Source organism: Pelophylax lessonae, assembly GCF_965119305.1.
Source record: "Pelophylax lessonae genome assembly, chromosome: 2".
Lineage (NCBI taxonomy): Eukaryota > Metazoa > Chordata > Amphibia > Anura > Ranidae > Pelophylax > Pelophylax lessonae.
In genome coordinates this window covers 720,256,676-720,282,195 of record NC_138769.1, presented here as the reverse complement: position 1 = coordinate 720,282,195, position 25,520 = coordinate 720,256,676, and the positions used below count along the sequence as shown (strand labels likewise).

General features: G+C 44.5%; 1 protein-coding gene across 1 annotated transcript in view; it reads left to right on the top strand.

Moving 5' to 3' along the window:
• The window catches only part of INTS4 (integrator complex subunit 4), a 124,031-nt gene that overhangs the window by 68,804 nt on the left and 29,707 nt on the right, over nt 1–25,520 (top strand). The window contains exons 13-18 of the mRNA XM_082245964.1: nt 1,142–1,257; nt 2,906–3,039; nt 11,961–12,118; nt 14,536–14,629; nt 17,815–17,895; nt 24,741–24,871. Of these exons, the coding sequence (XP_082102090.1) occupies nt 1,142–1,257; nt 2,906–3,039; nt 11,961–12,118; nt 14,536–14,629; nt 17,815–17,895; nt 24,741–24,871 (714 nt within the window). The remainder of the gene's footprint in view (nt 1–1,141; nt 1,258–2,905; nt 3,040–11,960; nt 12,119–14,535; nt 14,630–17,814; nt 17,896–24,740; nt 24,872–25,520) is intronic.

Here is a 25,520-nt window from a genome sequence, read left to right as displayed (position 1 = left end):
TTCCGGACCCAGCCGCGAAAAGTGAAATTCCGCGAAATAGAAAAACCCTATTAAAATGCATTGTAGGCATGATTTTTTTACTGTCACTGTACGTGTAGAAGCATTTTAAGGTCTTTAAACACACTTTTAAAACAATAGAAACTCATTTAAACACATAAAAGATACTTAGAGACAGAGCAAGAGCTATGAAAAACACAAAAATCTTTCATTTTTAATGATTTATATAGTAAAATAACATTACAAAAAAAAACGCGAATTACCGGGACCGCAAAAACTGAACCGCGATGTAGCGGGGGATTACTGTACTATATAGGATTAGTGTTTAAAGATTTGACTACAGTTCTAGTTTAAAGTTGAACTCCAGGAATTCAGCCAGTTTGTAAAAAAGTGCTGGCATTCAAAGTGATTGGGTTCAAAGAGGTGCACACGCCACCTCCTTGACTTACCTCTTTAATTTATAATTGGCAGTTTTACAGCTCTCCAGGAGTGCAGTTATCACTTCTTCTGGTGCTCTGAGAGGAGAGGACATGTACACAGTAACTCTGCCCGCTCCGCTGTTCATTCACAGAAGCCTTTGTATTCTTTGAATAAGTTCACATAATTCAAAGCTCTCCATGATTGGAAAAGTGCAGGCACAGAGGTTGCATGCAACTCTGCAGCCTCAGGAACTGAGACCAGAGGGTCCAGCATTGGAGCACCGGAACTATAGTGATACTTATTTTCCCGAAAGTCCAAACTACCAAAAAATGTTAACTGTAAATAAAAGAAATATGTCTACATATACTTAACCCCCACTAGTCCAGCACATTGTACAAAGTAGCTAAATTCCCTGAGTTCAGCCTTAAGAATAAACCTCTTATTTTTGAGTCATGTGATGAAAATGGGAGATGCAGATGCTTTCTGTTTTAGGCACAAAGTAGGGGAAATCTTTTGGCAACTGTCTCTGGAACAGGTATTCAAACTGGAAGTTGGCTTTTCACCTCCTGTTTCACTGTATGTCCAGGTGACAACTTTCACTGGGAGAGGAAGTGGGGGTAAATTTCACCAGCAGGGACATAGTTCCTAGTGTAGTTTTCATGTGTATACTGTACATATGGGTGCATAAAAGTTACCGTAACTGTTTGCCTTTCCTGTTCTGCAGATGTTTGAAGTTCCTGGGTAGCAGACACCCCACCCTGGTTTTGTCACTGGTCCCTGATCTCCTGGGTACCCACCCTTTCTTTGACGTGCCAGAGCCTGATATGGACAATCCATCCTGTATCCATTTTCAGTGTATGCTTTCTGTGCTACATTGACCAGACAAGATGGCTGAGTGCTGTGAGACTGTGGGAAGAATCGTGACTGCAATGACTGAGCTTGTTACTTGCCTGGTTGTATTTTAACCCTCTAGCTTAAGTAATTTTAGAGTCACTAACCCAAAACAGAGTCAAAGATAAGTCAGAAGTCCTTGTATTCAGAATTGTTTCAGGACAGGGACATTCAAAACCAGAGAGATAGCCATGCAAATAGCCCTTTTAGCAGGAGACATCAGTAGTTGACGGCTCCTGCATTCTCTCAGTAGTCGAAGGCTCGTGGGTTCTCTCGGTAGTTGAAGGCTCGTGGGTTCTCTCGGTAGTTGAAGGCTCGTGGGTTCTCTCGGTAGTTGAAGGCTCTTGGGTTCTCTCAGTAGTTGAAGGCTCGTGGGTTCTCTCGGTAGTTGAAGGCTCGTGGGTTCTCTCGGTAGTTGAAGGCTCGTGGGTTCTCTCGGTAGTTGAAGGCTCGTGGGTTCTCTCAGTAGTTGAAGGCTCCTGCATTCTCTCAGTATTTGAAGGCTTGTGGGTTCTCTCGGTAGTTGAAGGCTCGTGGGTTCTCTCAGTAGTTGAAGGCTCGTGGGTTCTCTCGGTAGTTGAAGGCTCTTGGGTTCTCTCAGTAGTTGAAGGCTCGTGGGTTCTCTCGGTAGTTGAAGGCTCGTGGGTTCTCTCGGTAGTTGAAGGCTCGTGGATTCTTTCGGTAGTTGAAGGCTCGTGGGTTCTCTCAGGTAGTTGAAGGCTCGTGGGTTCTCTCAGGTAGTTGAAGGCTCGTGGGTTCTCTCAGGTAGTTGAAGGCTCGTGGGTTCTCTCAGGTAGTTGAAGGCTCGTGGGTTCTTCCGGTAGTTGAAGGCTCGTGGATTCTCCCGGTAGTTGAAGGCTCGTGGATTCTTTCGGTAGTTGAAGGCTCGTGGGTTCTCTCGGTAGTTGAAGGCTCGTGGGTTCTCTCGGTAGTTGAAGGCTCGTGGGTTCTCTCGGTAGTTGAAGGCTCGTGGGTTCTCTCGGTAGTTGAAGGCTCGTGGGTTCTCTCAGGTAGTTGAAGGCTCGTGGGTTCTCTCGGTAGTTGAAGGCTCGTGGGTTCTCTCAGTAGTTGAAGGCTCGTGGGTTCTCTCAGGACTGATTTCCATTTATGATGCATTGCTGGAATCTATACTCCTGGAAGTTTCATAACTTTTGAAAACTTTACTTGCGATTTACTGGCATAAATAATATAGTTCATTGTTGTTTTGAATAGCTGTATTTTGGGAAAGCCCAGTGGCTAGTGGTTAGCACTTCCACCTAGCAGCCTTAGGGTCATCGGTTTGAATCCCAACCAGGGCACTACATGCCTGGAGTCTGCATGTAAGTTTCTTCCAGGTGCTCCGGTACCTCCCACATGTCAAAGACATGCTGGTAGGTTAATTGGCTCCTGTCTAAATTGGCCCTAGTATGTGTATGTATGTGAGTGAGGGGCCTAAGATTGTAAGCTCCTTGAGGGCAGGGTTGATGTGAATGTACAATATATATGTAAAAGTGCTGTGTAAATTGCAGGTGCTATGTAAGTACCTGTAGTAGTAATAATAATACTTTATACAATACACAATAATTTTTTTTTTTAAGTCTTTAACTCTTCTTACCAGATATAGCTCTTTTAGTTTTGATATTTAATGCTGCAAAAACCTGCCCCACCATGCCAGCCCTGTTCACTGGCTACCTGTTTCGCCACTATGCCTACCTGCGGGACAGCCTGTCGCACTTGGTCCCTGCATTGAACGTAAGTCGTTTTTATTGTATCCCTTCTCTAGTCATCAGGATCTGTCATAGCTGGCCCTAAACTATAAGGCCCAGGTACCCAACCTGTGGTCTGGAGGGCAGATCTGACCTTTGGTGCTCCTACATAATGGTAGTCTGTGTTTTCCCATTGTTCTGTAATAGCAGTGATCTCTAGTAGAATGATGCACCCATTATAGAGAAACCTTGTATTTTTATCAATAAATGCAAGGCTGTCTCTGATTGGCTGAGGTGATCATTGTGAGATCATTCCCTTGCCTCTCCACCTTGGCTAATTAGAAGAAGGCTTGTATTCATTTATAACAGTTTAATTATTTTTAATTTCATTTTTAAAATTAAAGGTGTTTATTTATTTTTTTTTTTCAAACCTCCTTGGAGTAATACTTAAAGCTAAACTGGCGGCAATCTGCTAAACACCATACAGTACTGTGAAAAAGTATTTGCCACCTTACTGATTCTTTTATCTTTGCATATTTGTCACACTTAAATGATTCAGGTCATAAACACATTTTTATAATACACGAAGATAGCCCACGTTTTCTCCATTTGTGGATTATAGCTCTCACCGTGGTTCACTGGAGCCCTAAAGCCTTAGAAATGGCTTTCTAACCCTTTACAGACTGATTCATGTCAATTACTTTGATGATGTGTTACTTTTGTAGCTCTTTTAGTGTGCTTCACTTTGTCAGACAACTTTTATTTAAATTACTTTCTTGATTTCAACGATTCTCAAATTTTTTTTTTGCTTTTTGACAAATAGAGCTTACTTTTGGTGGTATTTAATCACCACGGGGTTTATTTATTTATTTATTTTTTTCAAGTTTCTCTTTATTGACTTGTACAATTAGCCCCCATTCACACTACCGCGACGCTACTTCGCACCGCGACCTCCGAGGTCACGGTGCGAGCAGCGCGCCGCGACCTCAGAGCGGCCGCCACGGACTTCATAACATTGAAGTCTATGGCGGTCGCCTCCTGGTCGCCCCAAAAAAGCTCCGGACCCTTTTTCTAGGTCGGAGCGACTTGTGTTGCTCCTATTAGAACGGGTCCGCAGCTTCCCTATGGGAGGCGACCTGTGAGGCGACCAGGTCGCCTCACAGGTCGCCCTAGTGTGAACCGGGACTTAGGGTCCATTCACACTAGCGCGACTTGTCAGGCGACTTGGTCGCCTGACAAGTCGCGGTTGGTCGCTCGCTCGCCATTGAATAGTACAGGACCCGTTCTAATAGGAGGGACACAAGTCGCTCCGACTTAGAAAAAGGGTCCTGTACTACTTTGGGGCGACCTGGAGGCGACTTGCATTGACTTCAATGATATGAAGTCCCTGCAAGTCGCCCGCCGAGGTCGCGGTGCACGCTGTGCACTGCGACTTCGCAGGTCGCCCCACAAAGTCGTGTCGCGCCAGTCTGAATGGGCGCTTGCATAGAAACACAGAAACAACAACCTAAGAGCCCATTCAGACTGGCGCGATCCGACTTCCAGGGGCGACGCTGTGCACCGCGACTTTGGCACGACTTGCACGGACTTCATATAATAAAAGTCTATGCAAGTCGCCTCCAGGTCACCCCAAAGTAGCACAGGACCCTTTTTCTAAGTCGGAGCGACTTGCGTCGCTCCTATTAGAACGGGTCCTGTGCTAATCAATGGCGACCGACCGACCGCGACTTGTCAGGCGACTTGTCAGGCGACTTGGTCGCCTGACAAGTCACACTAGTGTGAATGGACCCTAATACCAACCAAACAAGTAAAAAAAAAAAAACCCCTCCAATTTTCTCCCGCATTCCCCCAGAGCACCCAGTCCAGCCCCTACCGACATACTACAGCCAGTGCTGTATTTTGGCTTAGGCCAACAAGGCCCAGGCCTAGGGCGGCACTTTGCAGGGGGGGCAGCAAAAAAGCCACCCCCCTGCACCTGAGACTCTATTGGCCACTGGTTGCTAGAACCGCCTCTCACACCAGCCTCTCTCTCATCCCCCTCTCTCTCTCTCTCTCTCCCTCTCTCTCACCCCCTCTCTCTTATCCCCCCTCTCTCTCTCTCTCTCTCTCTCTCTCTCTCTCTCTCTCTCTCATCCCCCCTCTCTCTCTCATCTCCCCCTCTTTGCATCTCCTCCTCTCTCTCTCTCTCTCTTTCTGATCCCCCCCTCTCTTTCGACCCCCCCCTCTCTCCCTCCCTCACCCACCCCCTCTCTCTCTCCCTTCCTCCCTCCCTTGACCACCCCCCCCCCCCCTCTCTCTCTCTCTCTCTCTCTCTCTCTCTCTCTCTCTCTCTATCTATCTATCTATCTATCTATCTATATATATATATATATATATATATATATATATATATCTCACCCGCTCTCTCTCTCCCTCCCCCTAGTCCTTCAATTTTGGAGGGAGAAACATCCGTTAAAAAATGAGTGGGGTAAATTTACATAATGGGGGGGTGCCCAATTTTTGTCTTTCCTAGGGCAGCACAAAACCAAAATACACCACTGACTACAGCCTTAGAGTCGGTTCACACTACCACGACTCAAAGTCGCCCCGACTTTTGGCGACTTTGAAGTCGCCCGTGCAGCACGACTTCATCGCGGCTTGCAAACGACTTCTCATAATAGAAGTCAATGCAAGTCGCTCCGACTTCGCCCAAAAATAGTGCAGGAACCTTTTTATAAGACAAAGCGACTTGAGTTGCTCTGATTAGAACGGTTCCATTGCACAGCATAGAGCGCTACTTGTCAGGCGACCAAGTCGCCTGACAAGGCGGAGTAGTGTGAACCAGCTCTTAATATTAAAAGTGTGGCGAATATATTACCTGTTTTTAAATTCACCCAATATAATTTCATTCAATCAGAAACCATATACATAGGTTGTTTATTTTTTTCTAAACAAATGAAAAAAGATTGAAAATGTTGAGAAGAAAAAAAAGTTCTTTTTTTTTTTCTTCTTCGTTTTTGGTTATAAAAGTTTGTAAATAATCAATTTTTCTCCTTGACTGATGGGCACTGGTGAGGAGGCTGTAATATGCAGCATTGATGAGGAGGCACTTATAGGTGTCAATGATGTGCAATGATGGGTGACACTAACGTGCATCAATCATGGGCTCTGAAAGGCATCACAGATGGGCACTAATTGGCATCACTGGTGGGTATCGCTGATGGAGCTGCACTAATAATCACTGCACTGATTCAGTGCAGATCCCCCCCCCCCTGTCAGAAGAGCTGCTTATTGGCTCTCCTCTACTCACGCTCTGTCAGCGTAAAAGGGCTACACAGATGGGCACTAATTGGCATCACTGGTGGCTATCGCTGATAGAGATGCACTAATAATCACTGCACTGATTCAGTGCAGATCCCCCCCCCCCCCTGTCAGAAGAGCTGCTTATTGGCTCTCCTCTACTCACGCTCTGTCAGCGTAAAAGGGCTACATCATAGGCTCTTTACTGAAATCGGCGATGCGGTGTGTCAGAGCGACACACCACCCTACCGATCACCACTCTGCGTTTTCAGGGGGAGGGGGGGGGGGGCGTGCACGAGCGACTTGCTCTGGATGACGTCATATGAAGTCCGGTCAGAACAGGAGAGCCATCGCCGTCATTTTGCTATAGGCTGGGCGGGATGTGCTTAATCACAGTTCATTCTCAATTTAGCAAGGAAGGGGGGTAAATACTTTTTCACATAGGGCCAGGCAGGTTTGGGCAGCTTTTTTTTTTCCCCCTAATAAATAATAAAAATAAAGAAAAATGGTAGAGATCAGCGCAAATCTCCTAAAACAGCTGCTAGCAAAGGAAGTACACAAAGCCTCGAATAAAATCACGTAAGAATTTTGCAGCGCTCATAAATGTGAAATGCAAAAATTAAAATACGTCGAATAAAATCCATAAAAAAACAAAAATGCAAAAATTAATACGGAGTCATATGGGTGGAAAAACGAATGAGTACCTGAAGGCACATCTGTTCCAAAGTGGATTTGGGCTTCTCCCGAAAGTTAAGTTAAATCCGTGGACAAACCTGAAAGGAAAATAGTAAACACGTCATGGTGCAGTACAAACAGAGGGAGGGTAACACCCATGGTGAAAGAACACGTGTGTTCAACTCCTTCACCCCTCATACAATGCAAACTCGCCAGAAAATGGAGAATATGAGCTCTTTAAATCTCCAGTGTTGTCCAGTGTGAGAAACCCAGCAGCATAATCCATCCATCCCAGTTCAGGTCAGAATCGCCCATTTGTCTCCAGATATAGATCAAATCCATGCCATCAGTGTATATGAAGAAAATACATTTATTGTGCAAGTAATAAACACATAGATAAAATAAAGTAGCCAATCACATCTAAATTTAGCTGTAAGCAAAAAACGCATACAAGAAATACAAAAACACTTCACTTTAACCACTTAAGCCCCGGAAGATTTTACCCCCATTCCGACCAGGGGGTATTTTGCGATTCGGCACTGCGTGACTTTAACGGACAATTGCGCGGTCGTGCGACGCTGTACCTAAACGAATTTGGCGTCCTTTTTTTCCCACAAACAGAGCTTTCTTTTGGTGGTATTTGATCACCTGTGCGATTTTTTTGATCACGCGCTATAAACAAAAAAAGAGCGTCAATTTTGCAAAAATAGCAATATTTTTCACATTTTTTTTATATGAAATTCCCCCCAAAAAAAAAATCAAAATTTTTTAACATTTTCGGCCAATTTGTTTTATGCTACCTATGTTTGGTAAAAAAAAATCGCAAAAAGTGTATTTTGATTGGTTTGCGCAAAAGTTATCGCGTTTACTAACTAAGGGAAAGATTTTTGTCATTTTTGTTGTTTTTTTTTTTAACGCGTAATGGCGGCGATCTGCGATTTTTTTTTTTTTTTTTTTTTTTGCGGTACTGCGACATTGCGGCGGACAGATCGGACCCTTGACTGACATTTTTGACACTTTTGGGGTTACCAGTGACATTTCTACAGTAATCAGTGCTATATATATATGCACTGTTACTGTAAAAATACACTGGTAGTGAAGGGGTTAACTTTATTTGGGAGGGAGGGGCTGTGTGTGTCCCTAGGGGCGTGCTTTCTACTGTGATTGGCTGTGGCTTGAGCTGTAAGGACACTGATCAACGGATCTACATAGTAGATCCATGTGATCAGTGTCTTTACAGCGAGGAGAATGACAGGAGGCTTGTTTACACAAGCTGCCTGACATTCTCCCTCTCCCCCGCCGATCGCCGAGTGGCCGGCGGACATCGTGTCCGCTGGTCACACGCGCGGGGGGGTCCGTGACCACGCGGGAGCGCGCCTCCGCGCAAGCAACGTAGCCCTACGTTAGTTTGCCTGTGAGGGGCTGACCGCCGACGTAGATAGTCGTGCGGCGGTCGGCAAGTGGTTAAGAGAGTAAATTTTCCAAGAATGAGGGCTGCTCTCCAGGATTTAGGAGGGAATATCCGATTGCCTCTCGGGGGATCAGGAAGGAATTTTTTCCCCTGCTGTAGCAAATTGGATCATGCTTTGCAGGGGTTTTTCGCCTTCCTCTGGATCAACTGCGGGTATAGGATTGTGTATATGGGATTGTATGGTTGGGTTTTCAATACTGTTTTTTTGTTTTTTTTTTATTGGTTGAGCCAGATGGACTTGTGTCTTTTTTCAACCTAACTATGTAAAATCAGTCTGTCGCTCCAAACAACATAGGTAGCAACGCGATTGTCCGTGCGTGGCCCCGCCCAACGCGTTTCCAGCCAATGCTCTACTTCTGGGGCTCTAGAGCTACTTTATTCCCATCTATGTGTTTATTACTTGCACAATAAATGTATTTTCTTCATATACACTGATGGCATGGATTTGATCTATATCAGGAGACCAATGGGTGATTCTGATCTGAACTGGGATGGATGGATTGTTATGCTGACTTTATGCTGGGTTTCTCACACTGGACAACATTGGAGATATAAAGAGCTCATATTCTCCATTTTCTGGTGAGTCTGCATTGCATGAGGGGTGAAGGAGTTCCACTTTGGAACAGATGTGCCTTCAGGTACTCATTTGGATTTCCACCCATATGACTCCATATTCATTTTTGCGGATTCATTTTTGCATTTTTTGCACTTTTTATGGATTTTATTCTACAAATTTAAATTTGAAGCAGAGTTTCCCGGCCACATACACATTTTTTAGCTAAAAATACCCCCTAATCCTAAGCTATCCCCATATACCAGGGATCCTCAAACTATGGCCCTCCAGCTGTTGCGGAACTGCACGTCCCATGAGGCATTGTAAAACTCTGACATTCGCAGACATGACTAGGCATGATGGGAATTGTAGTTCCTGAACAACTGGAGGGCCATAGTTTGAAGACCCCTGCCATATACACTAACACTAACCCCACATTACAGGTCATTACAGTTATAGAATAAATACTTTTTAAAATTTATTGCAGAGCGCGGCCATCTCAGGTGTGGGCATCTGAAGCCGTGGTGTCCCCCTCTTCCTGGTTCTGGGCTACCCAGAATGCCGATCGCAATCCCACGCATGCGCTGTAGATTGCGATTGGCAATCAGAGTAGCAGCCAGCTGTTCCCATTGCATCCTGGGATTGATGACGCTCATCTCCCAGGATGCAATGCAAAGGAGGAAGTGACGTTGGGGTCCGCGGCCGCACAAGGAAGAAGAGGAAGGAAGGTAAGTGTATTTTCATTAAAAACAAGGTAAGTGAAACAAAAAATATTAATTTAAGCTAACTGATGCTGCAAAGTTTATTTTTAGGGTGGAACTCCGCTTTTAGGATTTTACGTTTATGAGCGCTGCAAAATTCTTATGTGAAATAATAACAATAGAAACTGCATTTTGTATTTACTTGGGCTATCTTGTGTAATAATAAAATTTGTTTGATCTGAATCATTTAAGAATGACAAATATGCTTAAAATAAAAAAAGAATCAGGAAGGGGGCAAATAGTTTTTCACAGCACTGTATGTGGCCACATATTTGTGTACAGGCAGATGCAAGGGGTTAAAGACCCTGACGCAGCCACCAAGTGTTGGATTGGGAAGATATTGGTGGCACAGCTAAGGCTACATTTTCATGGCCAGACAGGGGCGGATGCTGGAGTGGGTTTGTAGATCGTTGGCAGCGTACTAAACACTGCCTGCACACTCTGTGTGACCAGCTGCTCCTGCTGTCATTATTTTACTTCATGCAGATCAATGGCCAGCACAGCCACTGTTCACATGTAACCACTCATCAGAGCTGTTACATGTAAATAGAGCCTCTGATCGACCCTGAACGCAAACGGCGTTTCAGCTGAGTTGTGGCCGCACGCAAACTGGCTGCATCTAATTGGCCAGTTTGCATGCAGCCATAGCACAGAGTGTTGCTGTGTCCAGAGGCAGCATTTAGCTTCCTCTGAATGCAACAAACTGTCCACATCCATGCGGCCGTGTGAATGTGCCCAAACATGGCAACATAGCAAAAGTTGATTTACTAGAGGGGCTAATAGAGTACGATAATTCTCTTTTTCAAAGCAGTAATAAAATGCACACGTTTAGAAGTGATGATCGTGTCTTTTTAACATGTGGCGCCCCCCCCCCCCCCCCCCATAAAACTGGATTTCTCAGTCCCAGTGTACCCTGACATCTGTAAGCAGGCATTGGGGTTGATTTACTAAAACTGGAGGGTGAAAAATCTGGTGCAGCTGTGCATGGTAGCCAATCAGCTTCTAACTTCAGCTTGTTCATTTAACCACTTAGGACCACTCACATTGCTGCTACTGCGGCAATGTGGCACGATCCCGTCTACGTCGCTGGACTCCTCCCCCTGTAGGCGGCGCTCGCGCGCCGCCGGAGGCGCGCTCCCGCTGTTTTCAGTCACAGCGGGAGTCGGGCCAGGGGAGGAGCGATCGCCGCCGCTCTTCCCCGATCGTCGGGGAATCGAGTTTGGAGATCCGCCCGCCTGTGTAAACAGAGCGGGCGGATCTCCTAAGTGACAGGGAGTGACAGATCGGAGTGTTCAGCATAGCTGAACATCCGATCTGTCCTTGTGTCACACAGTCACCTCCCCCCCCCCACATGTCAGTAAGCACCAGGCATACATTAACCCCTCCCTCTCCAATAAAATTAACCCCTTCCCTGCCGGTGTCATTTTTACAGTAACAGTGCATATATATAGCACTGATTACTGCAGTAATGTCACTGGTACCCCCAAAAGTGTCAAAAATATCAGTCAAGGGTCCAATCTGTCCGCCGCAATGTCGCAGTCCCGCAAAAAAAAAACGCAGATCGCCGCCATTACGCGTTAAAAAAAAAACACCAAAAATGACATAAATCTTTCCCTTAGTTAGTAAACGCAATAACTTTTGGGCAAACCAATCAAAATATGCTTATTGCGATTTTTTTTTTTTACCAAACATAGGTAGCAGAAAACAAATTGGCCAAAAATTAAAAAAAAAATTTGATTTTTACATTTTTTTTTTGGGGGGGGGGGGGAATTTCATATAAAAAAAATGTTAAAAATATTGTTGTTTTTTCAAAATAAACGCTCTTTTTTTGTTTATAGCGCAAAAAGTAAAAATCGCACAGGTGATCAAATACCACCAAAAGAAAGCTCTGTTTGTGGGGAAAAAAGGACGTCAATTTCATTTGGGTACGGCGTCGCATGACCGCGCAATTGTCCGTTAAAGTCGCACAGCGCCGAATCGCAAAAAGTGGCCTGGACGTAAGACCGCAAAATCCTCCGGTGGTAAAGTGGTTAAACTTTGACAACAAACCTGGGAGCTGATTTGTTTCTATGCAGCGCTGCACCAGATTTTGCACACTCCAGTTTTAGTAAATCCGCCCCACTGTACCTCCTGCAGAGCTGCACTTCTGAGGTGCAGTCACAGAGAAGCCGTATGATGTCTGTGCTCAGGTCTGCTTCATTTAATTCATATACTTGTCTTTGCCTTAGCTGCCAGGAGTGAAGTGGTCTTGGATTCCAGATGCAGAACCTGGCTCCACCCATGAGGATCCATCTCAGCAGTTTCTACAAAACAGCTTGGAGCGTGTTCATAGCTTACAGAATCTGGGGACCCAGGGGTCACAGGAGCTTCTGGAATATACTATCCGGTAAATGGTGTTTGTTTCACCTCATTTCACTATCTCCTTGTCTGGCTATAAAGCCTGGGTTGAACAAATTTTTTTTTTTTTTTTAGCTCCAGTCGGAGCCGCTGTACTAACTATGCAAAGTTAGTTTAGTGATCTCACCTGCTGAGCTGTTGTGTTCTGACATGGGGACGGCTCCCCGCCAGAACACTCCGATCAGCGCTTTCTGCCATTGGTTGAATGGACAAACATTTAATGATGGCAGTTTGGTCTACACGCTGCTGCAGAGAGTGACCATCAAGCAGGATTTCTTCCCTACCTTTTCCTTTACTAATTTGCTGCATACAGACCAATTCTACAATTCTATATATTCCCATGTGTTGACCCTGCCTTGAGCCCGTTTGGTCTTGTCGGAAAAACTGTTGCTTGTGGGGGATCCTGGGATGGCAATTCCCATCTACTCCTCTATCTCTCTCTGCTGCTGATCATCCCGCTTTTGGTTTTAAATATGTGCTTGTTCTCTATGCCTCTAATGACTTCCATTATAAGCAACTAGGTGATTACAAGACGCATGATACTCCTGACGAAGGAATAATTAACTATTTTGAAACGCATTGGATTTGCTTGCCTTGTAGCACATTTTTTCCATTTTATGTGAGCCACCATCTTTTATGGAAAGTCCATGTGTGCATTTATGCATTAGACATGTTTATGCCTTTGCTGCTTGAACAACCATGTTCTATTTGCTGTTGAAATCACTTATGCTTTTATTATTATCTATTTAATAAAAATGTATACCTTTTTATAAAACTTTTCTACATCTACTCTCTAGAGCAGTGTTTCTCAACCTTTTTTCAGTTGCGGCACCCTTTTAAATTTTGCACAAATCTCGAGACACCCCATTCCAAAAAAAAACAATCAAAACGAATGGTTTTACATATAGCAGCAATATCCATACACATGGGCCATCTAACATTAGAAGAGATTTATTCCTCCACAATTGCAAACTTGTACTGACTAGTATTCTAGCATTTCTCTCCCCCTTAAGTTTCTCTTTTTCTACTTGCCAATGTGACTTCAGAGCTCAGGACTGCTGTTAGAAATCGCAGGGCCCCGTACAGACTACCTGGCAGGGCCCCCCAAGAAATTTTTAAAGATATATTTAGCTAAAATTACAACAAAATCACTATTGGCAGACACAAATATAACATAACTCGCATAATCCCTGCTAAATCTAAAAAAAAACTATGTTAAATAAAAATGAGATGAGAAAAATATACAGGCTGGGCAGTTGCAGCTCAGTGATCAAAGAGACAGAGAGATAGAAACAAAGTTACAAATAAACTCCTGAGTAGAGATAACATTAAAGACAGTGCTGGGAGGGGGGCCCACACAGGGAGGGGGATTAGTGAAGGCACAACTGTCTTTCTCAGCAGATAAAAGCTGATAGCAGGGAGGGGGACAGATCAGATTCAGGTGCTAGAGGAAAATTTCTGTATTTGTTGTCCATCACTAATCCCCCTCTCTGTGTGGGCCCCCCTGTGTGCTTGGGCCCCCTGCAAGAGGGCTGGTGGTCCCCCCCTATCAGTGGCCCTGCCAGAGCTGATCAAGACGGGAAGAGTAAACAAGGATGCTATGCAAACACCTGTCGTTCTCCTTATCAACCAGTGATGTAATTGGTTGTCAGGGTTCCAGTGGCTTGATCCGCATGGTGCCCAGGGTTGTAATTCTGTAAAAACCTGTAGCAATTTTTTGCAATTTTTAGGCATTTTGCCAAAGCACCCCTGAAGAACCCAGGAGGCACACCAGGGTGCCACGGCACCCTGGTTGAAAAAGGCTGCTCTAGACTTTGCATGTAGGTCGTTATAGTCCCAATTAGTGGGGAATCTGCTTTTCTTGCCATTGGTTGAGAGCGCTGATCGGGAGTCGGTTGGATGCTGGTTTTCCAGCATGCTCGTCTGATAGAAGCCGGCCAAACAGCTGGCTTCTGCCAGACAGAGTGCCTTACACTGAGTGCCTGCTTATTGAAGCGGCCAATGTCAGCCTGGCATTTGGCCCGTGTGGATGGGGCTTAAGAAATATCTTGTGACATAACAGATGCACAGTGCTTTACAAAGTAGAGACCGTACAGTTACAATACAAGTCAAGACATGAGTTTTAAAAGGGCCCTGTTCACAAGAGCTCGCAATCTAAACATGAAATGCAAGTGCAGCATAAGTTATCCCCTGTGCAGGTTTATTGTTCCAAGCATTGTTCACATGTGTTTTATTGCATGTGAAGATCATCCTGAGAATCCTCCTCAGTGTACATATCTCCTGGATGCCATTCTTGGACCAATTTTCTACAGGCATGCTGCAGTATCACATAGCAGTCATAGCAATGTGTGTATGTATGGGTATTATTGGTACTAAATTATATATATTTTTTTATTTTCCCCACAGGGATCTCCAGCGGATCGGTGAGCTGCAGTCTGATCTGTCTGGGAAGGCAGATTTCTCGGCTACTTACCTGCGCTGTCACTTGCTTCTCATAAAGGTGTGTGTCTTATATTGGTGGGTGTTTATATACAGGAATTTGTCTTCCCTCCAGCATTCCTTGGAGGACCTAAAGTGGTTCTAAAGGCAGAAAGTTTTTTGACCTTAATGCAGTCTATGCATTAGGGTAACCACTTTCTGCATGCAATCCCCCCCCCCCCCCTTGTACTCACCTGAGCCCGACCTCAAACCAGCAATGTGCACAAGAGCAATGGCTCACCCAGCTCTCTACCTCCTCATTGGCCATTGGCTGCCGCTGCTGTCGATCACAGCCAGTGAGTAGGGAGCTTGGGGCGGGGCTAAGCCCCGCTCTCTGTGTCTTATGGACACACAGAGCAGGGCTTGGGAACAAGCACGCATGAGTGCCTCCATAGCTAGTTGCTTGCTATGAGGGCACTCTGCATTGGGAGGAGCCAGGAGCACCGGTGGGAGATCCCAGAAGAGGAGGATCGGGGAAGCTTTGTGCAAAACCATTACACAGAACAGGTAAGTGTAACATGTTTGTTATTTTTAAAGAATAAAACTTTAATTTTTACAATCATTTTAAACATGTATTTATAGTTGATATCTACAGTTGTATGACCACTATGTAGAACAAAGAAGGTGATGGCCCCCTCTAGTGGCAATACCTCTGCACAGAAGCTCAGTTTCACGGTGTCCGAAGAGGGTAGGACGTCTCCTGGAGCTCTGCTGGTTCTAAACTTGTTGGGTGTCCTCGCTCGTGCTTCATTTTGAGGGCTGCTGTTGATCATCTCACACATTAACCTCTTGCCGACTGCCCACCATAGTATTACTGCAGCAGGGTGGCTCGGCTGCGCAAAATCACGTAGTACTACATGATTTTGTGCACGTGGTCTCGGCGGCAAGCGCGAGCAGCCAAGAGGTGCTGCAGTGATTGCCACCGGCCTCCCGCGATCGTCAGAAAAAACTGACAGAAGACTTGCCTGCTTATGTAAACAAAGCAGGCGAGTCTTCTGTCAGACAGGCAGGGAGAGATCAGGAGTTTCAGCTAAGCTACAACCCCGATCTCTCTGTGCCTGTCACAGAACCCCTCCCCCACACACACAGTCAGTGAGCATATTTAGGCACACATTAACCCCTTTGATCACCCCCAGTGTTAACCTTTTCCATGCCAGTGTCATTTATACAGTAGCAGTTCATAATATTTAGCACTGATTACTGTATTAATGTCACTCGTCCCATAAAAGTGTCAAAAATGTCAGGTGTCCAATCTGTCCGCCGCAATGTCGCAGTCCTGCTAAAAAAACGCTGATTGCCGCCATTACTAATCAAAAACAAAAAAATAAAAGTTCCAAAAATTTATACCGTAGTTTGTAAATGCTGTAACTTTTGCTCAAACAAATTAAAATACACTTTTGGGATTTTTTTTTTACGAAAAATATGTAGCAGAATACAAATTGACCTAAACTGATAAAAAAAAAATTAGATTTTTAAATTTTTTTTATTGGGAATGTTTTATAGCAGAAAGTAAAAGATATGGTGTTTTTTCAAAGTTGTCGCTCTTTTTTGTTTATAGCGCAAAATCTAAAAACTGCAGAGGTGATCAAATACCACCAAAAGAAAGCTCTATTTGTGGGGAAAAAAGAACATCAATTGTATTTGGGTACAGCGTCGCTGGGCCGCGCAATTTTTCGTTAAAGTAACGCAGTGCCGAATCGCAAAAAAATGGCCATTAAGGGGGTAAAACCTTCTGGAGCTGAAGTGGTTAAAGAATAGAGCCGTATATCCTTTACCACTTCGTGACCGGAAAGATTTTCCCCCTTAATGACCAGGCCATTTTTTGCGATTCGGCACTGCGTTATTCTAACGTAAAATTGCGCGGTTGTGCGACGCTGTACCCAAATAAAATTGATGTCTTTTTTTTCCCCCACAAATAGAGCTTTCTTTTGGTGGTATTTGATCAACTGTGCAATTTTTATTTTTTGCACTATAAACAAAAAAAGAGCGACAATTCTGAAAGAAAAACAAAAAAAACAATACTTTTCACATTCTGCTAATTCCAAAAAAAAAAATAAAAAATCAACATTTTTCATCATTTTAGGCCAATTTGTTTTCTGCGACATATTTTTAGCAAAAAAGAAAATTGCAATAAGCGTATTTTGATTGGTTTGCGCAAAAGTTATTGCTTCTACAAACTAAGGGAAAGATATTTGTCATTTGTATGTGTTTATTTTTTTACTAGTAATTGCGGCGATTTGCGATTTTTAGCGGGATTGCGGAGGACAGATTGGACACCTAACTGACATTTTTTACACTTTTGGGGGGGACCAGTGACAACTACTACAGTGCTAAAAATATGCATTGTTACTGTAATGACACTGTCAGGGAAGGGGTTAACACAGTGGTGATCAAAGGGTTAAATGTGAGCCTAGGGGAGTGATTCTAACTGTATGGGGGATGGGCTTGTGAAATGATCATAGATATGTGTGTTCCTATATAGAAGGATCACAGGCACTCTGTGATCGTTTCAGAGAGAACGGTCAGCTGTGTTTACAACAGTAAACAATCCTTCTCTCTCTTAGCGGGAGAGCGATCGCAGGTGCCTGGGGCAAACGCGGCCACCGGCTTAATGCATCGGCATCCCCCTTGCTTAGTGGGGGGCGGGAACGCGCTGCCAGCTCGCCCCTTATCAACAAGCGCGCGACCAACGTAGAGCTTTGTCATTTCGCACAGGCGAGCCAGCTTGCCGCAGTAAAACAGCGACGGGCAAGTGGTTAATAAATGTTGGGTAAAAATAGGATATCTGTACCCACTGTAAAACCTTTTCTCCAGAAACTCATTGAAGAGCACAACTCCCCTTTTGGGTGCTCGTTGTGTTGCTGGCCTGTTTGCAGAAATGTTGATGTTTTTTTGTTCAGAAGGATGCGTTTCCCTTCCCTATGGTTCACTGTTTGCCACTGCTGAGCTTCTGTGCATGCCAAGGGATATAGCCACTAGAGGGAGCTGACCCTATTTTTGCTCGGTGTCGAAACCTCTTGTAGGCTGCAAAATACCCACATGTCAAAGAAGTGTCTAGTGTCCTTCAATGAACTACCAGATTTTATGGTGAGTATAAAAAAAAATTCAGAACCCCCATTTTATGTCAGCCTGATGATATAAAGATTTGTTTATTGATGCCTTCTTGCTCTAGCTTCTGTCATAAAAATGACTGTTTGCTGTTTTCAGGCACTGAATGAGAAGTTGTGGAGTCTGGCCGCTCCCCTTTATGTGAAGCAGAATTCCCTGACTGCAGCTGCTGCAAAACAGGTAAAGTTTCTGAATCCTATTCATTCATATAGAGGTCTGTTGTTGAATGAATAAATATATATTAGTATGAAGGGGACACTATAGTACAGTCAGGTCCATAAATATTGGGACATTGACAGAATTATAATCTTTTTGTGCTTTAACTGCAGACTTTCAGCTTTAATTTGAGGATATTTACATCCAAATCAGGTGACAGGTGTAGGAATTACAGCAGTTTGTATATGTGCCTCCCACTTTTTAAGGGACCAAAAGTAATGGGACAATTGGCTGCTCAGCTGTTCCATGGCCAGGTGTGTGTTATTCCCTCATTATCCCATTTACAAGGAGCAGATAAAAGGTCCAGAGTTCATTTAAAGTGGAGTTCCACCCTAAAATGATACTTACCTCCATCTTCTCGCTCCGGGTCACCTGAAAAACAAATGGATAATCGCATTTTTTTTTTTTTTTTACTTACCTCGTAGAGAAGAAAATATACTTGCCTTACTTCCTTCTTCCTCCCCTCGGCGGCCACGGCCCGTCGTCACTTCCTGGCTTTGCAATGATTCCTAGGAGCTGAACGTCATCGCACCCAGGAATCATTGCGCCTGCACCGGCCCCGACGTCAGTTCCATGGCGCGCGTGTCATTCCCTTTTTAACAGCTTCTGGGCATGCCCAGAAGCTGTGGAGGGATGACGCGCGCGCACCGGAAGTGACGGCGGGGTCGGTGCAGTGCATCGTGGGACCGAAGCAGACGGAAGAGGACGCAGAAGAGGATCGCGCTGGCTTCAAGCTGCCCACACCTGAGATGGCAGCGCTGACCAATACTTTTTCAAGGTAAGTATTTGTCCTAAAAGGTAAGTGCAACCCGGGACAGATCAGAGGCTAGCCATTGTGGAACGCACTAGCCCTGACTGTCCCGGGGGTATTTTTATTAAAAAAAAGTATTCCAGGGTGGAACTCCGCTTTAAAGTGTGCTATTTGCATTTGGAATCTGTTGCTGTCAACTCTCAATATGAGCTCCAAACAGCTGTTACTATCAGTGAAGCAAGCCATCATTAGGCTGAAAAAACAAAACCAACCCATCAGAGAGATAGCAAAAACATTAGGTGTGGCCAAATCAACTGTTTAAAACATCCTTAAAAAAGAAAGAACGCTCCGGTGAGCTCAGCAACACCAAAAGACCCGGAAGACCATGGAAAACAACTGTGGTGGATGACCGAAGAATTCTTTCCCTGGTGAAGAAAACACCCTTCACAACAGTTGGCCAGATCAAGAACACTCTCCAGGAGGTAGGTGTATGTGTGTCAAAGTCAACAATCAAGAGAAGACTTCACCAGAGTGAATACAGAGGGTTCACCACAAGATGTAACCATTGGTGAGCCTCAAAAACAGGAAGGCCAGATTTGAGTTTGCCAAACAACATCTAAAAATGCCTTCACAGTTCTGGAACAACGTCCTATGGACCGATGAGACCAAGATCAACTTGTACCAGAGTGATGGGAAGAGAAGAGTTTGGAGAAGGAAAGGAACTGCTCATGATCCAAAGCACACCACCTCATCAGTGAAGCATGGTGGTGGTAGTGTCATGGCGTGGGCATGTATGGCTGCCAATGGAACTGGTTCTCTTGTATTTATTGATGATGTGACTGCTGACAAAAGCAGCAGGATGAATTCTGAAGTGTTTCGTGCAATATTATCTGCTCATATTCAGCCAAATACTTCAGAACTCATTGGACTGCGCTTCACAGTGCAGATGGACAATGACCCGAAGTATACTGTAAAAGCAACCAAAGAGTTTTTTAAGGGAAAGAAGTGGAATGTTATGCAATGGCCAAGTCAATCACCTGACCTGAATCTGATTGAGCATGCATTTCACTTGCTGAAGACAAAACTGAAGGGAAAATGCCCCAAGAACAAGCAGGAACTGAAGACAGTTGCAGTAGAGGCCTGGCAGAGCATCACCAGGGATGAAACCCAACGTCTGGTGATTTCTATGCGTTCCAGACTTCAGGCTGTAATTGACTGCAAAGGATTACTGTAAGCACCTATAAGTACCTATAAGTAAGCCTGGTTATAGGCTTACCTATAGATAAAATTAATGTATAAGCGTTTAATCCCACTTTAATTTCTACATCTACACTTCTTATTCTCCAACTGTAAACCAAAGGAGAGTCCTATATAAAACTACAAGCTGCCGAAGATGTAGGTTTTACAGGACAATGGACTCCCTAGGTGAAAGCAGTGACTGGCCTAGTTGCACATATTTCCATATTGGGTATTTCCACCGGCCTCCAGCGCTGAATAGGAGGAGGGTTACAAAGGAAATTATATTCTGCTGGGGAGGGGTTAATAAAGCAAAATTACTGTTTTCTCCAAAAGTCAATGCACAGGTTTGCTTTAATACATACAGTCAGGTCCATAAATATTGGGACATCGACACAATTCTAATCTTTGTGGCTCTATACACCACCACAATGGATTTGAAATGAAACAATCAAGATGCGCTTTAACTGCAGACTTTCCAAATCAGGTGAACGGTGTAGGAATTACAACAGTTTGTATATGTGCCTCCCACTTTTTAAGGGACCAAAAGTAATGGGACAGATTAACCATCATAAATCAAACTTTCACTCTTTAATACTTGGTTGCAAATCCTTTGCAGTCAATTACAGCCTTAACCTCCCTGGCGGTATGATTATGTCTGGAATTTTGTACCAAAAGCGGTACAATTTTTTTTGCATGGAAATTTGGTGTTCTGTATTATAGGCCTACAATTCTTAGTAATTACTGACTTAAACCTGACCAAACAAGACTCTAGTAGACATCCCAGATGTGATAAAGTTTGAAACACAAAATCATGAATTATAAACTAATAAATAATATAATTTTATTCAATAATGTAATAAATAATGAGATTTGTCAAACAAAGAAAATTCAATAAACATCCTGAGTGTGATACATTTTGAAACATGGAACTGCACAAAGTCCAACGTCACAATCAGGACAATGGAACCTGGTTTCTTTTCTGACTTTCTTTCCATTGCCATCTCTCTTTGAGCAGCAAACTATGCACATCCTGGTAGGTGCTGCCTTTTTTGCGGTTTGCGGGATATAGTCTGCAAAGTGACTGACGACCGGTCAGGCGTTCTGGGTTGACAACGTCAACAGCGCGACATCCAGGTCTATTTACAACTACTGATGGCGTTTGGTGCTTGACAAAAATCCGCTCAGCCACCTTCCAGACAAACTCAGAATGAACAAGAGGCTTGTCACTCTTTGCTCTGTGCAGGATATATGCATTCCAAAGGCATTCTTCCAGAAGATGTCTGAATATTTTCTTATAATATTTTTTTGCTGTTTGCGCATAGCCGGATAAAATGTCATTGCCTGATCGGCTCTGTCGACACCTCCCATTGTTTTGTTATAGTCTATCACAACTTGTGGCTTCAGCACATCTTTCCCACTTTTTGTGTTGACCATGGCAGTGGAGGTATTGTGCACAGTGCTCATGAGACACACGTCCTTCTTGTCTCACCATCGCATTGCCATCATCTTACCCTTCTGCAAGGCAACCATTTCTCTGGTTTTTAGTTTTTTTTTTTTTTGGCAAATTTAGATGGCATGTCTCGTCGGTTAGGCCTAACGGTACCATATGCGTCAGTTTTGTTTTGTAGCAAAACCTCATATAGTTCCGGGGACGTGTAGAAATTGTCCGTGGTCACACAATATCCCTGGTTCAGCAATGGCTCCAGAAGTGTAAGGACAGATGATGTGGCCATCCCATAGCCGCTGTACCTGGGGTTGAACTTCGTGCCTTTACCGGTGTAAATTACCGAATTCCAGATGTACCCAGTGGATGACTCGCAGAGCATGTAGGATTTGATGCCAAACTGCGCTCTTTTGGATGCCATGTACTGTATCCAGCTTAGGCGTCCCTTGTAGGCCATCAAACTTTCATCCACGCTGAAGTCCCTTTCTGGCACGTAGGTCCACTGGAAATTGGCCACAATAATTTGTCATACCTCCCAGATTTTTTTTAGTTTGGGCGCATTATGCGTGGCCTCATCAAACTCCTCATTGTGAAGTGGAAATACTTCATAATCAGGGAAAAACAGTATTCAGACATCACAGTGCCAAAAAATGGAGTGGCCAGTAACTTGTTGGTGGTCCAGTACCATTTCTGGAACGGTTTCCCCACCAACCCCTGAAGAATGATGAGTCCCAGAAACTGCCAGATGTCATTTTTCGTCACCGGTTCCCACTTTCTGCTTTTGGAAAACCTGGCTTGCAGCGTAGCGGATTGCTGCTCTTGGTAGCAAATCGTCTCCGTGACAATTTGCAGGTATGCCAGAGGATTATCACGCTCGACATCTATCTTCATCCCAGGTGATCCAGTGAACGGGAATCTTGGGGGCGCTACCTGGTCTGCTTAGCAGTCAATAGCGCACCAAGTGCGCACATCGCTGAGGTCAGGTGCAGGATCATCGCTGTTGTCACTTGCCAGATCAGTGTCGGATGACAAATCACCCCACGACTCGCTATCGCTCAGTTCTGCGAGCACCTCCGTGTCGCTGTCATTCAACTGGTCCAAAATCGCTTTAGTAAAGTGGCGCTTTTTTGCGCCATATATATATTTTTTTGGGCACAAATGACAGTATAATGTCAGGCAAGGGGCACTGTAATGTATCTAATGTCAGATCTGAGGTAATCTGAGGTAATACAGTGTAATCCTCTCAGATTACATTGTATCACCTCTTTTATTTTTTTTTTACACTTTTGAAATTCCTGCCCAGTTCCGCTCCCGTGCGCAGCCTCTGCTCGCAGGGAACAAAACCAGGAAGTCAGACGCCGGTCAGCAGGCGATCAGAGCGAAGGACATCGCTGGATCACCGGGACAAGGTAAGTGGACTTCACTGGCAGCTAAGGGGGCTCCGCTGGCACTCTGCAATACTACCCCGAGCGTGACTCGGGGTTACCGCTCCTGATAGTAAAAGTTAACCCCGAGTCACACTCGGGATCACCGCCAAGGAGGTTAAGTCTGGAACGCATAGACCTCACCAGACGCTGGGTTTCATCCCTGGTGATGCTCTGCCAGGCCTCTACTGCAACTGTCTTCAGTTCCTGCTTGTTCTTGGGGCATTTTCCCTTCAGTTTTGTCTTCAGCAAGTGAAATGCATGTGAAATGCATGCTCAATCGGATTCAGTTCAGGTGATTGACTTGGCCATTGCATAACATTCCACTTCTTTCCCTTAAAAAACTCTGTGGTTGCTTTCGCAGTATGCTTCGGGTCATTGTCCATCTGCACTGTGAAGGGCCGTCCTATAAGTTCTGAAGCATTTGGCTGAATATGAGCAGATAATATTGCCCGAAACACCTCAGAATTCATCCTGCTGCTTTTGTCAGCAGTCACATCAATAAATACAAGAGAACCAGTTCCATTGGCAGCCATACATGCCCACGCCATGACACTACCTTCACTGATGAGGTGGTATGCTTTGGATCATGAGCAGTTCCTTTCCTTCTCCAAACTCTTCTCTTCCCATCACTCTGGTACAAGTTGATCTTGGTCTCATCTATCCATAGGATGTTGTTCCAGAACTGTGAAGGCTTTTTTAGATGTTGTTTGGCAAACTCTAATCTGGCCTTCTTGTTTTTGAGGCTCACCAATGGTTTACATCTTGTGGTGAACCCTCTGTATTCACTCTGGTGAAGTCTTCTCTTGATTGTTGACTTTGACACACATACACCTACCTCCTGGAGAGTGTTCTTGATCTGGCACACATACACCTACCTCCTGGAGAGTGATCTTGATCTGGCCAACTGTTGTGAAGGGTGTTTTCTTCACCAGGGAAATAATTCTTCGGTCATCCACCACAGTTGTTTTCTGTGGTCTTTTGGGGTTACTGAGTTCACCGGTTCTTTCTTTTTAAGGATGTTCCAAACAGTTGATTTGGCCACACCTAATGTTTTTACTATCTCTCTGATGGGTTTGTTTTTGTTTTTTTAGCCTAATGATGGCTTGCTTCACTGATAGTGACAGCTCTTTGGGTCTCATATTGAGAGTTGATAGCAACAGATTCCAAATGCAAATAGCACACTTGAAATGAACTCTGGACCTTTTATCTGCTCCTTGTAAATGGGATAATGAGGGAATAACACACACCTGGCCATGGAACAACTGCGTAGCCAATTGTCCCATTACTTTTAGTCCCTTAAAAAGTGGGAGGCACATATACAAACTGTGGTAATTCCTACACCTTTCACCTGATTTGGATGTAAATACCCTCAAATTAAAGCTGAAAGTCTGCAGTTAAAGCACATCTTGTTTGTTTCAGTTCAAATCCATTGTGGTGGTGTATAGAGCCAAAAAGATTAGAATTGTGTTGATGTCCCAATATTCATGGACCGGACTGTATATACAAATAGAACAGTTAGGTGGAAGCTGGATTTTCACTTTAAGGCATTGAATTTCCTGACTTGTGAAGTCCCCTTGGGATATCGGTTCCATATCCAGTAAGAACGGCACTTTGCCTTTCAATGGATCATTCACCGGATAAGAAGACTTCAGGTGGGTGGAGCTTAGCGAAGGGATGGCGACATTGGGGCCTTAGTAAAACAGTGAAGAGTATCAGAGTGGAAAACAGAAGAGGGTTTTCTTGCTAATAAAGATAACAGTGGCACCTTGTGTCGGCAGGACCTAGACTCACAGGTTTACTTTAATAATTGATTTGACCATCACATTTTTACATTCTTACAGGCTCTTGTGGGAGTATAATGTATGAGGGGGTGAGGGGGAGAAGTGTGAATGACAGGTAGGAATCCGACTCCTTTACCTGGGCTTGATAATGCTTAATTTCCTTTCAGATCTTGGAAGAAACGTACAAGATGGAGTTCATGTACAGCGGCTTGGAGAACCGCCAGGTAGCCATTATACATCACATGAGGCTGCAGGCAAACGCCCTCCAGCTCCTTGTGACAGCTAGAACTACTCGAGGGTAAGTATCGCTAAGAGGAAAAGCAGCTTTACGTTGTCTAGGGTGAAAGGGGACTGTAGTCATGCTGCTAAATGCAAAAAGTTGAAACACCATGGGGTTGATTTACTAAAACTGGAAAATGCTAAATCTGGTGCAGCTCTGCATGTTAACCAATCCGCTTCTTAATTTCAACGTGTTCAGTTAAAGCGGAGTTACACTCAAAAGTGGAACTTCCACTTTAAGTGGCCCTGACATGCCACATTTGGCATGTTGTTTTTTTTTTGGGGGGAGCGGGTACCTAGATTTGACAGTTGCCCGCTCCCACTTCCGCTTGCGCTGCCTAGGTGGCTTGGGCAGGAGTTCTCCTCTGCCCCTCCCACCCTGAAATCTTCTGGGAAACGTCAGTTCCCAGAAGATTGCCTGTCCATTCAGCACGCGCAGCGCGACTCGCGCATACGCAGTGCGCACCCGGCTGTGAAGCCGAAAGCTGTCACAGCCGGTTGCCCACACCATAGATGCCCGGCGCCGCGGGGAGAAGATGGAGAGAACCGAGGCTTCCTCCGGCCGCATCTCTGGACCATGGGACAGGTAAGTGTTGTGTGTTTAGTAAAAAGTCAGCAGCTACACTTTTTGTAGCTGCTGACTTTGAATAAACACGAAAAGGGCTGGA